At 39.4% G+C, this 18,139-nt stretch overlaps 3 protein-coding genes across 3 annotated transcripts; all 3 read right to left on the reverse strand.

The window, feature by feature from the left end:
- Nucleotides 1–77: 77 nt before the first annotated feature.
- Nucleotides 78–6,338, reverse strand: LOC148740992 (uncharacterized). Its single transcript, XM_088732049.1, has 2 exons — nt 6,153–6,338; nt 78–1,311 (listed from the first exon to the last, which is right to left on the reverse strand). Exons 1-2 carry the CDS (start codon nt 6,234–6,236, stop codon nt 394–396), a joined length of 1,002 nt encoding a protein of 333 aa, XP_088588175.1. The 5' UTR covers nt 6,237–6,338; the 3' UTR covers nt 78–393.
- Nucleotides 6,339–7,690: 1,352 nt separating this feature from the next.
- LOC111324694 (transmembrane emp24 domain-containing protein 7) lies at nt 7,691–17,992 on the reverse strand. Its single transcript, XM_022928303.2, has 3 exons — nt 17,690–17,992; nt 9,724–10,011; nt 7,691–9,066 (listed from the first exon to the last, which is right to left on the reverse strand). The coding sequence occupies exons 1-3, from the start codon at nt 17,846–17,848 to the stop codon at nt 8,884–8,886; spliced, it is 630 nt and encodes a 209-aa protein (XP_022784038.1). The 5' UTR covers nt 17,849–17,992; the 3' UTR covers nt 7,691–8,883.
- Nucleotides 12,834–17,683, reverse strand: LOC148740993 (zinc finger protein 862-like). The gene has a single exon (XM_088732091.1). It carries the CDS (start codon nt 15,596–15,598, stop codon nt 13,208–13,210), a length of 2,391 nt encoding a protein of 796 aa, XP_088588217.1. The 5' UTR covers nt 15,599–17,683; the 3' UTR covers nt 12,834–13,207.
- Nucleotides 17,993–18,139: the final 147 nt, after the last annotated feature.

The following is an 18,139-nucleotide window of genomic DNA, read 5'->3' on the forward strand; positions in this document are numbered from 1 at the left end:
AAGGGTTTGGATGCGCCCGCGATCCTCTTCACTGCTGGACACCGTGCTCGAGCTCTATGAGACACTGCAACACATCCTTAAGTGATAAATGACCTCATTTAATAAACTTGATATAATTTACGCAAAACCTTTTCAGAATGAAGACTATGGTATGACTAATTTTTGTTAATGTCTAAGGATGACTAAAACTGCTGTTCAAACGAATTTTTGGTACCCACGCAACCTAAGTTACGTCCTACCCCTCTGAGAGGAACACTTCGTAGCTAAGTAACTGAACTTTTAAAACTTTTTCTCTTATAATATAACATTTCAGCTTTGTCTTTCCGAACAGTTTTCCCGTGATACTAAGGTAGGCCTCTGGTCCAAACCTGCCTACTCTTGAGTTACTTCAGATCAGTTGTCCTTTTTGGAAGGTAACGCCTCGATACAAAGTGAAATCAAAATAGCCGATGCACTTGCTAAATCTGCGACTGTCACTGCAAGAGTGAAACCTCGTTCCAGATCATTCAAATAGTACATGAGTGAAACGAAAGGTACTTTCCATGCTATGCGATAAAACACAGCTGCTATTGGACAAGCCTCGTTTCCGTCTCCTCCTCCCAAAACTTGAAGCCAGCCAATAACTGCCACTTGCATGAAGAACAGGGATAATATACCCTTTGAAAAGCCCTGAAACGCGTCTAAGCCCATCAACTCACGCGCTATATCGGGCTTCGCCATAAGGGTGACTGATATCACAATTTCTAAATAGCCGATTATTTGTACAATGTTCGAAGACCATTTTTTTTCGGGGCCCAGGATGGGAATCATTAACTTTCCTATCTCCACAAAACAATTTTTTAGAGACGCTTGTGGAGTGTTGCGGTACCATATGATGTATGTTATAATGGCGAACCCAGAATCAAGAAGCGAAAATGCCGCTGCAAAGGGTAAAGAGACCAAAGATTGGTAACACAGCCATGCCAAGACTGGCACAACGAAAAACAACCTCTCGGGAACAGTTCCCAAAATTGCGCCGTTTCCAGTTATTAAAGGTCGAGATCGCGCCATCACAACGTAGAGGAAACCTATAACAGTGAGTAAAGCACACGTGATCCTCCAGTACAATTTGTCCCGACCAGTCAGTTTCATGAAGAGCATGGCAGAGAGTAGCTCATTGAAGATCACGCCGAGTAAACCATTCAATAAGTAAGCCAAGAGCGCCGACCACATCGTGAAGACGTGAAGGGTGTCGGAAGTTCGACTTTGAGGGGTGCACATCATCGTGGAAAACCAATTTGCTTTCGTTATCTTGCTAGAGTCAACTGTAGCCTGATAGGGGAAAAGTCATGTATTGTAGTTAGTACAAAGCTGACGGTTGGCGTTCACGTGAGCGGTTAAAAATTTTGCAACCGCATGGAACTCACATGATTGAACCCTTGTCTATTTTCGTTTCAGTTTAGTCTGACCTTGAGACCCTCTCACGAGGATCTTAGGAGCTGACAAGTATCTTTCGTGTATACATAGTTAGTGTGGTGCACGTGATTAATTTGGCTCAATGCCAATGTCAACGAAGCGGTTCACTCCTGGTGATTTATCCGTCACCAGACCCTCAGCCTGTGAGGGTGTAAGGCGCGCGAGGGAAAAACGCGGGTCTCCTTGCTCGCGCGCGAAAGTTTAGGGACCTCCTACGGCTTAGCAGCGCTCAAGTTACAGGACTAAGGCTCAGTTCGCACTACAGCCCAAACCAAAAATTTTTCGAAAAGTTGAAACCGCAAACGGAAGTTGCGAAAAATGTGACAGAATTTTTGGGTCACGACACTGAAATACAGAAATAGGCCATGGATAAACTAACTATGGATAAACATGAACGCATATCAAGCCTTGTGCTTTGCTTTTGTTTTGCCGTTCTACTTCCACAAATTATCCGGACATGTAACAGCAGCAAATTTTTGCCTTTTTCATCCTGTGTCAGAGATGGGTAAATAAATACATGCAATTTCTAACCGGCGCATTGTAAAATGGGAAACGGCCATCCACGTTGAAAGCTGGCGGGTGAATATTAAAATTCCCGCCGATTGAATAATTTAACTGCAGGTCATATCTGGCTTAAAGGACTGGTGTTGATAGCTGCGGAAGCGTGTCTTCTGTTTTTTTTTTTTTTTTTTTTTTTTGTTTTTTTCAAAATCTGCCTCCTCCACCCGGCATCTAGTAAAAGAAGGACTGGATTGGATTAGTAAAACATGGATTGGTAAAAAACATGGATTAGTAAAACATGGATTAGTAAAACATGGATTAGTAAAACATGAATCAGTAAAACGCGGATTGGTAAAATGAACGCTAAAAAGGGCGAGTTACATTTTATCTTACTTTTAATAGTATTTTATCTTATTTTTTTACTCTTACTTTTCAACCAAATTATTTCGCACAAAATAGACAGTTTCATTTAAATACTGATGTTACCTTTGCCCACCCACAGGCGGTTTCAATTGAAAACAACACTCCTTTACCATTGTTTTATTTGCATGGAAAGTGACAGTTGCGAAATAAACTGTGCTGACAAAAAAACGCACGCGACTAAAACGTGATGCTTGAGTAGCCGTACACGACTTAACGTCAAACTGGAAAATCAGCTACAAAATCTTCCTAGTTGAAGACAAACAGCTTCATTAAGGTGGCCGGACGGCAGCGTCGTTATTGTTTGTTTTATTATGGCTTTCACTTCCATAGACTTATATCCATTGTAGTTTAACTTGTAAGAAAGGCAGATTTGATTAACATCACGCAATAACTTACAATTCAGTAAGCCGGGAATAAAAAAAAGAGATCAGTTGTTAATCACGTTTTTGCAAGACGATTCATGTCCCGGAATCCCAAAAGATCTTGTATTTCGCCATTTACCTTCGAACCCATGGCAATGCGCATGAATAAGGGGTAACATGCAAGAACTATAGCTAACCAGTAAGCCGGGATATGCCGAGGCATTCCGAAAACGCATAAGTCAAACACTACATAACAGTAACTTCCACACTTCTTAAAGTTCGGACCAACTCAATGAAACTTTTCAAAACATAACCAGTAATATTTTAGTCTTCTACAATCGTTTCATACGGTCGACCAAATCAGTCGATTGCAAAACATATAGAAAACAGCTATGACGATGAGGTCGTTCGGCCACCTCAACTAAAGCCTGGTTCTCATACGCCGCCGGTGTATCTGCGATGTAACAAACGCCCGCTCCACCGAAATTAACATTCCTTTCCCAATCCTAGCCAATCACATTGAAAGCTGACCTTGACAGCAAGGTAAACTAATATTCTCCCAATCTGCTTGAAGCACTGAGAAAGCTTTCTGACCTCTAATAAATGTAAGATTCAGAGCAGCAAAAGTAAGGTTTAGTCAAATGTTAGAATACTCCGTGCACTGCATAATCTTAGCGAAGGAAATCAAAGAAGGAAACGGTTACTCTGGGCCGTCTAGGGTCACGTTCTAGGCCCTGTCTATACGTCGCATTTAATGACACGAATTTAATTGATGAATTTTTTTCGTCTGGGAGACGAAATTAAATGTCAGTTCATTTTAGACGTCGAATATAATTTCGATGTCGTTTTGTGCCTGCATTGACTTTGATCGGCGGAGAACTTCCAAAAACAACATGGGAGCGTTCAGAGAGGCATTAATGCTAAAGATTGCTCTGGCGAGGCGAAGGCGTAGGAATTTGTCTTTTCAGATGTCAACGCTTGTAGCAGTAAGACGAAAATTCAGGCTTCGACTGCTGGCTTTATTAAGTTTATTACTACAGCAAGTGGGAGAAGAAGAGGGACGTTTTGATAGCGAAGATGTTTCATCTACCAAATTTACCAAGATAGATACTTCTGGGCTCCGAGGAGTGGATGTTCGTGTATAAATTCTTGCACAAGGAAGACACTACCCAACTCGCTTCCCCGGCTCCCATCCCTCCGCGTCTTCATCCAGTTCAGCCACAGAACATTCCAAACGAACACATACAGGTCTGTCACATGAAATACAACTGTATTTCGTTTTAGCCTCGCATGACCAACAAGTCTGACTCAACGTTCTTCGGAAAAGGACTCCAGCAGTCGCCATGTTTTCTATTTTCGCGGGAACTCTTCTCCCCTTACCCATGCCATGCAGGTGGAAACTGTGAGCGTGGGCTCAAAATTAACCGGTGGAATAATTTATGTCATCGAAAAATAATGTATGCATTTACTTCGATGCGACTGAAAAGCGACGTATAAAACTGACACGCATTTCAGACGTTTTATCCGTCTGGGGTACACGGATAAAACGTCTAGGACGAACTTAATTCGTTTTAGACGTCGCTTTACTGTCGAAGAAAATTGCTGGAATTAAATTCGTGTGAATTAAATTCGTCTCTAATGCGATGTATAAACCAGGCCTATGTCGTGTATGGTTACTCAAGCGTCACGTTTTAGTCGCTTGCGGTTTTTTGTCGGCACAGGTTATTTCACAACTGTCACTTTCCACGCAAATAAAACAATGGTAAAGGAATGTTGTTTTCGATTGAAACCGCCTGCGGGTGAGCAAAGGCAACATCAGTATTTAAATGAAACTGTCTATTTTGTGCGAAATAATTTGGTTGAAAAGTAAGAGTAATAAAGTAAGATAAAATACTACTAAAAGTAAGATAAAATGTAACTCGCCCTGTTTAGCGTTCATTTTACCAATCCATGGTTTACTAATACATGTTTTACTAATACATGTTTTACTAATACATGTTTTACTAATACATGTTTTACTAACCCAATCTATGTTTTACTAATCTAATCCAGTCCTTGTTTTGCCAGATGCTCCCCCCCCCCCCACCCATACACTTCGGTGTCTTTGAAGTTTTACGGAATTTCCGAAATTTTAGAAATTTATTCGACACTGGTCGCATAAGAAAACGTCCTGTGACGACAGATGATAATCCTTTTTTAAACGCCTAATTAATTGATCAAAACTTCTCTTGTGCGATCGACTCTTGGTATATACCATCGTCTCGGCAAGTGATTTGCCCCCCTTTTTTTTTCGTAGTTAGTACATTAATTTGTCAAATGTCAATCCAGCTTGAGACTATAACCTACATAGCAAATTTTCTCTAAAATCAATTTAACTAGCCTTTGGACCCAACGCAACGCAATATACGTTTTTGATACGTTGACGGCAGCCGGAAGTTGAAAGATCTCATTGCTGTGTTCACTCCAGCGTTACGTTTTGGTCAGCGCATTTGATTTAGATTCCTAAAATGTCAACCAAACGCACGGAAACTAACTGTTACTGGTGAGAAAGACTAACGTGTTGAAGAGCATGGGTCCCTGGCTTTATACTGACTCAGCGATGCTTTCCTTCTTAAGTCTGTTTTTTTTTGTCATTGTAATGTATGTTTTTTTTTTCCTTAATAAATGACACCTAGGATAACAATTATCTCGCTCTAGTAACCGGAGGCTTTCTACTACGAAAAGCACGCAAAAGGTATTTTACAATAATCGTCATAACTGGTAACCCATCTCCGAACAAGTCGCCCGCACGTTGTGTCCTGATCTCACTAGGACCCCACTAGTGTTATTACGAAACGTATCATAATTATAATTGAGACCTTCTGGTTCTACTACTTCATGACTCTCAAATGACCTCAATATTCAGAGAAAGGTTATATTTAGAAGATAAACATTGTCGTGCTGACAAAATTAAACTATGGACTTGAGACTGAGTGATGCCTGGGGAGTGCGGCAAAATCCATGGATCATCACGAGAATAGCGACGGGTCACTAAAACCTCTCAATTGATCATAAGACTTCATCGTTGTCTGTTTCACTTTCTTATACCCATGTGAATTCAATTACTTTCAGCGCAAATTTGATCATCTTGCATATTAAAAAACTGCCACTCTGTGACAACTTATCACTCAGTGAAGCTATCATCACTGCTTCAGAATTAAAGCAGACCACACTCCTAGATGAGATTTAGATCAGTGTTTCTCCTGAATAGTTTCTCTTGTGGGTACAAGCTGTAATTTACCGTAAAATTACACGCCATACTATGTGCTAATTATTGAACTAAACGTTGCCTGTTGTGTACAAATTATGACACTACAACTACCACAATTATTCTTGGATTGTCCGAAGAATTGAACGAGTTCAAATGCGTACCATATTCTCCCTTCGCTTTCGGCTTTGTCTTCTTCGGTTGACGACCGTTTCTCCGGCCCGAAGCACCTCATTCAAATCCTCCATGGCGTCGGGTCAAGTTTGCCCTGGCTGTAATTTATTCTGTAGTTAATAGCATTATCAATTATTCAGCCAGTAACGGACACGGTGGTTCTTCAAAAATATTGTTGTTATGCAAAAACTAACACGCAAGAAAATTCTTGCTTAAAGAGCATGTTATGTGATATGAACTTAGAAAAATTTTTTCAGTACTAGAAAATGTACGTTTTGGAAATACATGTCTAATGATATATGTTTGAGTCCGGTGCGGAATTGATCGTCGTTGATCGGATAAAGATCGGTCTAGGTCGGAAGAATTCGGATCTCTTCGGATCGACCCAGATTGCCTGAGATTGGATTACGATGCGATAAGCCACCTGTCTGTTCAATAAGCCCCTATCAATAGTTTGTCAAAGCGCCAAATTTTCAAAGCCTGGTCCTCTTTGAAGAATGATTATGTACGATTTTTTACGGTGTTCCTTAAAAAAAACAGAGAAGGACTGGGGCTGCACTGTGTAGTGGGAAAAGTTAGTGATATTTCGTGTTTGTTTGGAGCATGTTTATTCGTTTTAGTGTTAATGGCAGAGTGGAGAGAGGTTGGAACTCCTCTCCACCCTGGTTAATGGTCTCTCTCTGCGTGTTGTCTCTACCGAGCTAGTTTCCCCCGTTGTTATTGCGTTCCCCGCATGAGTCCAGTTTTTAGCGAAAAAATTATCGTCACAACTGTGGATGGCTTGACTCGACTCGACTCGCATAGGGCTCTAATTTAAGAATGTAACCCTCCTGTCATAATCTTTTACCAACCTGACCGACTCCTGTCTTGTTTTTGGTTTGATTAAGCCCTCTGACCCAATGAGAAGCTCTCCGTGGTCATTTCGCGGTAAGAGGCCAAATCAACTTTATTAAGTTATCTAAGACTCTCGCAATATAATGCTCCCTATATTAACTCCTACCCGTTTCTCAGTCTAGTAGGACGCGCAACACCATGCCACTTTAGCACACTTTTGCGCTTTGTAATCCCGACGGCAGTACTGGGCAAATGGCTGGCTCTGCTCAACATCTATAACTATGTAATTTACTGGTAAAAATACGGAACCATTACACAATTTATCTTTGTCTGTAACTATTCATCAACAAAGTGATCTATTTTAAAAATTTATTTGTAAATAGTTTGTTCCAGGACTAGTTTTTTTTTTTTTTTTTTTTTTTCTGTAATAAAGTATCCTTTGACCAAATATTCTGTGGAGGGCGAACAAATAACAATGAACACAGTTTCTTCCAACTCGAACATTGACCTCAAGTAACATAACCTTTCTGTTGTCTGCTTCAAAACCTCTTTCCCATTTGAAGAACTGATCCGATCAGTTTTTTCATTCTCACGACCTACATGACTAGCTTCAGTCGTGTTAGGTAAGGAGAAGAACAGGATGGGGGTATCGTTATTGACAAGTTTGGAAACAAAAGAATAAAACACGCTTGAATAATATCTCTAGTAACTGAGTTTAATACAAAATAGATCTTAGATACCATGAGCATTCCAAGGATAAAACATTTTGGCTAAGAAAGAGATGTAACAAGAAATATGTGTCATCAAAACATTATAAAGCCCAATAATGCCATTAACACTCTAACTACCTTCATTTTAACCAGGGCAGCTTATTGGCAACGCTATATTTCCTTACATAACGAGTACTTTTCTGTAACCAGAAATACATAGCACAAATGTAGCTCTTCCAAATTCGACTCACACTTCGTTTGGCAAGCTCTACAGACTAAATGAAATATTTTGATGACAATACTGTTAAGAAAGGTAAAGACAGTTGGAAGCATGTAAATAATCGCACTACAGGCTTTTTGGATGGAAATAATGTTTTTCTTTTTTTTTTAAAGGAAGACCAAAAGAATAATTTTTGATAATTCAGCAGGACAAAAAAAGAAAGATACTGGAGCAAACTTGAGGTAGCTGCCAAGAGAGTCTGAAAGACACGAGTAGAAATGGTTTGAGAAGTAAAACTCAATATCATCCAAGTTGATCCTTGAAAGAGACTTCAAAGGTTTCGTGGATGCATCTACATTGTAAAAAGCTAAGTACAGGCATAAAGCAAGGGGATCTTTTACCCTAACAATTGCACTAGTTCTGCAAAGTAATATTATCCATGCATCTCATGGAGCCTTTGCAATTATCCAAATGGAAGGGGAATAACATGCATTTTTATCTGACTTTTTGCAGCCATCAGTTGGACAAGCAAGTAAGAATGTGTACAAATAAAATGCCATAATCACTGTAAGACTACATGGAAAATTATTCAGGGTCACCTAAAGAAGCCTGGTAAGTTTGTATACATAAAAGAATTAGTGGAAATTCAGTAACCTTGCTTCCAGCTAACCATTAACATTGTGAGCAACAAAACTACTGAGGTTCCACTTATTACCATTCACTACATATGTAGCACACCAGTTTAAGGAACCACAAAGCTGCCTTGCAAAGGCTCAGCTCTTGTTCCACTTTATAGAATGAGAACAACTTAAGTGTCTTCATCTTCACCAATCACAGTTCTTGTGATTGTGAGGCAACAGTTTTCCAGGATGATTTCTTATAAATTTGATGGAATTAATATCTTTACTGTACAAACTGGGAAAAGAATGATTTCTTCAAGCTGCAATGTTCCAAGAATTAGATAGTTGACCTCTTCTCAGCAAAAAATCGCCGTAAAATGACTACTTGACAGATTCCAACAGAAAGAATAAGACAAGCTTCTCCAACAGACCACCACTGTATCCTTTCATTCAAATACTCAGCCATATCGCGTCCTTGAGATTCTCGTAAACGATGGTGGGTTTGGTAGTCTGTTGCAATCTGAATGAGGCAAATCAAATAAAAGCCACTCAGATAAATAATTCTTTAAGAAAATGTTAATCTTTACAGACGGTGTAACATCGTTTCATTGGAATTTTTGAAAAGTAATTTGAGGAGAGGAGGAAGAGTATTCTCTCGGAGAAAGAAATGAAAAGACAATCAAAAGTTAATGGCAATTGATAGAAAGCAATCACAAGAAATAAAGCCAGAAAAAACAGAAATGAGACTGGCAAGGTTTATAGCTATACCTCCCAAATATAATTTGGTTGTTATTACAACATATGTTGAGGTTCATGTCAATTACTTGGGTGAGTTATTTGCAGCCCACTTTAAGTTATAGATAAAAAAAAATCCAGGTTCCCAAGTTCGAGATTTTTTTGGCTAAAATCCCAGACACATAAGGAAGGCTAATGAAGAAAAGAAAAAAGTTTGTTACTCTTTTTCCACAAAATTGATGAAAAAATTGGTATATTGTACGAGTATCTTTGTGGTTTAGCATGCAACTGTTAACCACTTCATGTTACAGTAAGGCTTTGCATTAATTTGTGCAAGGGTACTCTTCATGCATGGCTCACATGTAAATTATAACCCTAAGTTCTACAAGTTACACAGCCTTGTGTGCAAACAATTATGAAGATTCTAACAGAAAAGACTGACCTTAAGGTCTTCATGAATGGTTACACAGGCTGTTTCCATCTGTGTCAGTGCTGTTTGGTGTGCTCCCATTTCTTTGGTTAAAGGTATTTCATCTCCAGCTTGGAAATCAAAGTAAACCACCTTGTGACTAAATGTAGAAAATTCATTGCTGAAGCAGAACTTGTAAATTCCATCATTTTGAGCTGTAAATGAATGGCTGTCATACTGTTTCTTTTGGACGTTGTAAACACTGTTGCCATTTTCATCATAAAGAACTACATCTACATCATAGTTTCCACCACTTATAACCTGAAGAGAAAATGGAATTGTTCAGACATACTGGTGCTAGTTTTTCTCTAGGTTCTGGGCATTTCAAAAGAGAAAGCCTTACACATTAGGTATGGCAGATGCACCCGTCAATGGAAAGATAAGACGAAATATGTGCAATGCAAGATGGACACCACAGTAACCCATTGCAAGATCAAGCTGGTTAATGTTATCCCTTAAACAGGAAGGGGTTAACGCATTTTATGTCAGATATTTTCACAGGGAAACCCAGCAGGGGTACTCACAGTAGATACCATAAAAACCCACAGATAAGCTGCACTTTTTTTTCAAAAATTGTCGCTAGAAATTGGGGGTGTGGCTTATCTATGTGACCATTTGAAAAAAGTGTCATGAATGTCAACATTTTTGCATCTGATCTAAAGCCTGGTAACTAAGCTCCAAATGTTCTGCTGACATTCTTGTTGTAATGCAAAAGTCTATGGAAAAACTGTGTTGAATGAGGAAATTCCTGCCAACACATACCAGAAAAAGATCAATCATATGTCAAAGTCGGTAGAAATGGTGTTCATTATATTAAAGTGCCAAAAATTGTGGGTAAGACTTTCAAGTATTTTCCGTTGCAATGTTAATAGTGAGTTTGTGTTTGATAAACAGTGGATGAAGACTTCTCAAGACTTGACTTTGGATTTCTTTTGATTTCTTTCATAAAACTTTTTTCCCAAACTTTGAGCTGGTAAATTCAAGGAGCAGCTTATCTGCAGATGCAGGTTATCCACAGGTTTTTACAGTATGTACTGGGTATGATTTATTTGTTATCCCTACAAGAGGGAGAGCTGTTAGTATATAAGAGTAATGTTTCTACAAGTTAGTTTGGGTATCTAAATATTGTATGAGCAAAAGCTTACTTATCCTGTATCAGTTGCCTTTAATAACAATAATAATAATAATAATAATAATAATAATAATAATAATAATAATAAGTTACAACATTTTTAAAATCAAATCAGGCCCAAACTGGCCCAAGGCAATGAAAAACTAATAAAGGGAGTAGGTTTCTAAAGAAACTGTGGTGTTGCATTAGTGGGAAATATAACTAGATAATTTGGTTTCATCAACTGAGTTGATAAAGTAAATTGACCTCTGTAAATTGTTTCTAAAGGTGACCTGTTGGGCATTAAAACCCGTCATTATTCACTCTGATGCAAAAAAACATCAGCTTTTAAAACTCTTTGCAGAGGCCAATCTAAATCATCAACTCTGTTGATAAATCATAATGAAAAATTAGCTTTGTTCACTCATTATTTCCACTTACACTTATCAAGGCCAAGTAAGACTATGGAGGATTGATGTAAGGGGTCTAAGAAACTTGCATATTGCAAAAACAAGGTTTGAACATCAGCAACATAGCTATACTTGGAGAAAAGATAAATGCCTGTGCTCCCAGTATTGTTCAACCTTTGAAGTGCCCCCAATCACTACTTGCAATGGTGACTACAATAGGCTATTTATATACATACAGTTGGACCCTGATAATTCTAAGTCTCAAGGGAAAAGCAAAATAGTTCGAATTATCAGGGGTTCGAACTATAGGGGTCAAAAATAAATAAGCAATTTTTACCCCTGCATAACTTTATTTACCCTATTTCCGCGATATTAGTGAACAGCCGAAACTGAGTTCAATTTTCTGGAGCTGTTTGATCACCGCACAAGCTCCAGCACAGAAATGCATGCCAATTAGCACCTCGGTAAAAAAGCCTAAATTGAAAAACGATACCGACGAAGTGATCCACTTCCGCTAAAAGTGTGATTTAGCCTGTATTGTTTACTCATATCGCGTCCTTGTCATTAGACGCATGCACTCAACTACTAGATACCGGCTTTGAATTTGCTAAATCAAGCTCTGCTTAAATCATGGTTTGCCCAAGGAATGTTGCTTCGCTTCAGATAACACCCACATAAAGGGATATCACGACTACCAGGAAATCTGTAAACCAACAGTGAATGAAAAACTTTCAACCAGAAGAGAGCCCGATAACCCAGTGGACAAATATGCCGTATGTGGGATGCAAGATCAAGAAACCATTGTTGGACATCTGAAGAAGGGAAAGAGTGGACGATTTGCTAAGACAATCTTTTATTTTCTGAGAGTGGATAATAGAAATTCATGCACTGTTATTGTGACAGGCATGCCTGTTCATCTTGGCGACGGTGAAGGGATGCAAACTTTTGTTTGAAGGAGAGAAGAAATACGTCAGTATTCTTGAAAGAGAGTTCACAAAGCTGTAAAATTGGATTTTTAGTCAACTCTTTAGGCAGATGGATTTTCATCACATCAACATGATAATAACTTTTATAAAGCACCGCACATACAGTAAAGGGATTAAAGCACAGAGAACTGTTTTACACAATTATAAAGGGATTAACAAGCTGTGAAATGTTCGAAACTGTTATTACATAAATATATATTCTAATTTCTGACAACGTCTGTTCTTTTTCATTCAGCTGGTAACTTAACTTTGAATTATCAGGGTAAAATCTGACATAAGGGAACAGAAATTACTTCGAATTAGTGGGGACTTCGAATTATCCGAGGTAAAATGACTGAGGAAAGTGGGGCAAAACCAAGGGAAATGAATTTTACATCGAATTAGCGGGGACTTCGAATTATCCGAGTTCGAATTATCGGGTCCAACTGCAGGGGTTTCATTAACTTTTGAAGTAGGAGGGTTCTTGTGTTAGAGTAAGCGGGCACCCCCACCGACACGAGGGCCGAAGGCCTGAGCCGCTAGGGGGGTCCGGGGGCATGCTCCCCCGGAAAATTTTTAAAATAAGACTCTCGGAAATGCATTTTCCAGCATTCTGAGGTGGAAATTTATTATTCTACATCCTCATTTTGCAAACACAAATTGTGAATAATTTAAGGAGGTTTTACCCACTAGCACAAAGTGACTATATGAAAGACAATATTGCAACTGTTCACAGCCTCAGAGAATTTACTAAATTGACAAACATTGTTCTTTCATTAAAACACTACTGTAACTGTTCACAATTTACTAAATTGACAAGCATTTTGACCTCATTAAAACACTACTGCAACTGTTCGCAGACTCAGGGAATTCACTAAATCCATAACATGAATAATTATATTAAATCTAACTCATTGGCTTATATTGTTTACTTTGTTTACAAATAAACAGTGTTAGGTGAAACAACTAAACTAAAAGTCATCGAAATCAGAGCCATAATCTGAATCATCACCGTCATCTGCAGGTAGCTCAAGTGCTTTGGAGGTTGCATCAACTTCCTCTGCAATTGAAGGGTGACTTGGCATGACACCCTCCGCGTCACCCTCCGTCTGTACACCAGCATCCTGCACAGTTACAAAGTTCTCACTTATATCACCGGCGCTGGCAACCACTGGTGTGCTGACAAACTTTGGAGGACACTTTTGCCGTGGTTTTGCAGCTAACCAAGCTCTAACAGAAGCATCAATCACTTCTTCAAATTCCTTACTTCCCACTTTTGGACCATTAATGAGAATGTGTAGTAGGGCGTTGAGCATGTCATTCTTCATCCTACTCTGAAGCCTTGTCTTCATCAGTTTTAAAGAACTGGCACCCCTTTCTGGCCATCCATTTGAGACTGGAAGAGAAATCACTGCCTCTGCCACCTTTGCAACCAGTGGAAGATTAAATGGAACCAGGTCCTTCATGAACATTAGCTTCTGGAGGCACCAGTCAGTTGAAGTGACTGTAGGTTTGCTCCCACCAGGGGGCTTTCTTACTTCCTCAGGCAGCTCATTCTTCCATTTTGCCAAGTCGTACTTGAATACCTGCCACTCATCCATCAGCTGCCTTTTGTCGCTGTCTTCATCAAAGAACTGCTCAGCCAAGAGTTTCACTGATACACTGCCATAATCCCTAAATCCCGGCTGGCCCCTTTCTGGAACTAGTGCAGGGTCGAATATGCTAAAAGCAGACAGGAGAGGAAGGGTGGGAAATCTGCTGTTTAAGCTTTTTTTCAGTGAATTGACATATTTCACCAGGAAATTGCTGAGAAACAGCTCATCTCCATCAGAAGCAATGAGATCAGCTTGTTCCAGTCTGCCTCCAGGTGATAGATCTCTAAGAAACTCAGTGACTGGAACTCCCGTCTGGACAATCTTGTCAAGATCGTCAATACACTTCTGAATTGCTGGCTTTATATGGGAGAAGGAAATCTTTCCTTCTTGGAAGGTGCAGCTGAGTTTGTTGAGAACAGGAAGAACGTGATGCATGACTGTTACCACCCCAATGAATTTCACTTTGTACATTTTTCCAAGAAGACCTGATGCTTGGGCATCTTTCTGGTCAAGTTGCCTTAGTGTAAGCATGAGGGGTATGTAATCCTTATGTACACCCTCTACAGCCTTGCCCAGAGAGAGCCACCTTGTGCGAGTAGCTTTAGCAAGTCGACGGACACACTTATCTTTAGCCTCTTTAGAAGGCTCTTGCAGCTTTTTCACAGAAAGTTGGGTCTTTAGATATGCTGCAAGTCGTTTGGGGGAATTTTCAAAAAATTTCCAGGCCTGGAAAAGCCATCTCTCAACTTCTTGCATGTATGCGATCTCATCATTAGTGTCACAGCAAGCAAGTGACAGTTTATGGCAGATGCAGTGAATGCTGACAAGGTGTTTGTTTAACTCTTTGAGTCTGGTAGCTACCCCACTGGTTTTTCCCGTCATCACTGATGCTCCATCCGTGCAAAGGCCATTGAGCTTTTCAACTGATAAGTTACACTGATTTAACTCCTTTACAAGAGTGCTTGTTATGGTTTCTGCATTTGCAGAATCAGATTCAACAAGGAGATCATTAGCACTAAGAAACTTAATCTCTGTGCCACCAGAAGTGCTGTTCCAAAACTGCACGAATGTGATTAATTGCTCAGTGACAGCAATGTCTGTTACTTCGTCAATTAGAAGGCCATAAGAACCTGCTTTTTTTATTTCTTCTATAATCATGTTCTTGACCACATTTCCACTTGTCAGGAACATTTCTCTCACTGCAGCAGGAGATTTGTGGTTAAAATGCTGCATTTTGTCTAGACCAACAGCCCGGAACAGATTTAGCAAAGAGAAAAACTTAACATTGGCAACTGCCTCCTTTGCTAACCAGTACAAGGCTGCAAAAGCATTGTACAATACATCATTGCGAACTGCTTTCTTTTCTTCATACTGTTGATGAAACATTGACACCCTGTGATTCATTTCAGCTTCCACAGCAGCTTCATGCATTTTGGTTAAAGAATGTTCTCTGATGGCCTCTTTCCTGTATCTTGTGCTGGGTGTAGTGCTGAATACTGCAGCATTGTTTTGAGTGTTCAAAGTTTTATGTTTGCAGCAAAGAAAACAAAACATGCCTTGGTTTTCTGAGAAAAGAAGCCACCAAATGCCTGTGGTGTTATCATAGGCTAGTTCTCTTTCTTCAACCCAGCTGTGATGAAATCGTCTCTTCTTCAGCTTCTTCTGCCTGGCCTCTTCTTCTTTTGAGAAATCTTTGCAGCTTTTTTGTTTGCACTCATAGTAGTTGTGCAGGTTAGCAAGTCCACATCTCTCCATTTCTAATAACATAATGTCATCTGCTATTGCTTTAGAAACATTTGTCCCACGAGTTTTTTCTACTCGCTGTGACGTATCTGAGACTGCTTCATTAGAAGACTTTGTTTCTGCCTCTCCAGTAGCCTCTTGTACTGAAGGCACTGTTGAATTGTCTGCCAGGGCGAAAAGAAGTAAACAAAGCGGCGAAATCGGTGGCGAACGAAGGGCGATTTTGATGATTTGTTTATATTGAAAGGTCGTCGCGGTTCACTGAATCTTTAGACATGCAAATATACTTTATTTATATCCACCACTGCAAGTTTATTATGTTGAAGAAATGACTTGTGAAGTATTAAGAACTCACCTTTTGACTTCTTTGAAACGACAAAAAAATTGTCAAGGACGCCTTGAGAAGATCTTTTATTCGTCGCGGCCATTTTAAAACCATGTGCTTTTCAGTCGTGTGAAATGTCACGTGCAAATGTTATGCAACAGCTGACAAGAGGGGGTCCTGGTATCTACTTTGATATCGTAAGCGATGCGTTTCGCGAAGACACGCGATGCGATCAAACTTTGAAATTTATTACTTTGCTTGACAAAACACTCGTTAATCCGGACACAGAAATATTAGTTTACATGTAAAAAGGATTGTAATTCGGAGTTGCAATTCCTGGTTAACTAGCTTATGCTAGCAAAGCGGGAGAGTTGTGGAAAGATGTTTCGGTTAGTCTGAGTTTTTTTATTGTTCTTTTATTTATCCACTCATGACCTCATTTTTGTGAAGGCGGGTACTGTACTCAGAGTAGACGGGTGCCGGTACCCGGGTCCCGGCTTCTAATAAAACCCCTGCAACTGTATGTCGTATACACTCTTAGAAAAAAGACATTAAAATAAGTGGTCTTTGGTGGCCATTCATTCCTGGTAGCAGCGACTTGATTCATAAGTCTGTTTACGAATCAAGTGGCCCAGGCTGGCATGTAACTCAAGTTTCTATCGCATGAAGCAACTAAGAGTATTTCTACTCCCCCCTGGATGGGATGCTAGTCCATTGCAGGGTTACCCCCCCAGCATTAAATTCACCAGTACCCAGTTAAAAACATCTGGGCTGGGTTGTTCAAAGCTTGGTTAAGATAACCCAGGGTTGGTGTGAAAATTTCAGTTCAGATCTGTAAGCTTTAAGAGAAAATTCAGTTTAACTATTTTTGTCTACAATTTGATGATTGGATGCTCCAGAAAGAATAGGGACAATTATCCCATAAAGGTTCTTAAATAAAGAAATAAGGAAACCTGGAGGAAAATTTGACCCTGGGTTAGTGCTAATTGGCCTTCGAACTACTGGGCCCTGGTTGAAGAGAGGCACTGCGAGAGTAAAGTGTCTTGTCTAAGAACACAACACAATGTCCCCAGCCAGGGCTCTAACCCAGACCACAACATCAGGAGTTGAGCACACTAACCATGAGGCCACCGTGCCTCTAACCCAACTTGATACATGCTAAATATATATATATATATATATATACACAACATGCTTAACTTGAAGAGGGTCAAATTTGCACTTAAGTTCACTAATACACACTGAAATCTTGATTATGCACAAATGCATTCCAAGAGCCAAGTAGAGATTTTGAAATATATCAGTTGAAAGAAATACTTTTAGTACTTCTTATCACCTGCAGGTGTATACCAAAGATTAGTCAACAGTACTTCTTTGTTTTCAATGACAAAATTGTAATTCTAAGGTTAAAATCTCCCAGTAGTACAGGGTATTGACTAAACAATATCTATTTATTATTATCTCAAAGAAGGTTAAAATAGTGATTTTTTTTTCCTTTCAGCAAAATGTGCGTTGAATAAACTGGCCGTCATGCAGTTGTACGCCATTGATAGCGATCAAATTGGCAGTTTATATACTTGTTAAGGTAAATTACTCAACAAACAGAACCAAACAAACATTTATATTAGGAATCTAAGTAAAAACCCTGTACGTTTGACAAATCACACATTGGCTGATTTATATTTTAATGAGATTTGAACGCTGGCAATTAAAATTGGAAGCTCTTCACGACTGGATGAATAATTACAAGAAATCTCAGTTCTCGCATCCTAGATAAATTGAACACTGACCTGAAATTCAAGCGTTCCTTTAGTGTCTTTCTTGAGTTCTTCGTAGAAACATTGTCTAGCGTTGTCTTCCAATTCAAAAGTCAACTCAGTACATTCAACTGGAATCAGCGCTAAAAGCGCTAAAACTAAACCAACTAGAACGGTACTTAACCAATTCATGGTGCACTACTTCACTATCACCTCCTTGTCCAAATCAGTGGGGAAGCAAGTAAAATAGATTGTTCTAACGCCGGTTTAATCCGACGTTAAATTTTTGTTTCGATCAAAATGGCGCTGACAATACGTGGCATTAATGAAATGACCGTAGAGCCTTGTGGGAAGAAATGGTCATCTTCAGTCTTCTAGTCCTCCCTGGTAAGTTAGCTTTTTTTCCCTTAGGGTGCCTCCCCTTTGAGGACTTTTTATGGTAAGTGTTAGATACTGGCACTAGTAATAATTTTCGCGGGCAAA

This window comes from Stylophora pistillata, chromosome 1, assembly GCF_964205215.1.
Source record: "Stylophora pistillata chromosome 1, jaStyPist1.2, whole genome shotgun sequence".
In the NCBI taxonomy this organism is placed as follows: domain Eukaryota; kingdom Metazoa; phylum Cnidaria; class Anthozoa; order Scleractinia; family Pocilloporidae; genus Stylophora; species Stylophora pistillata.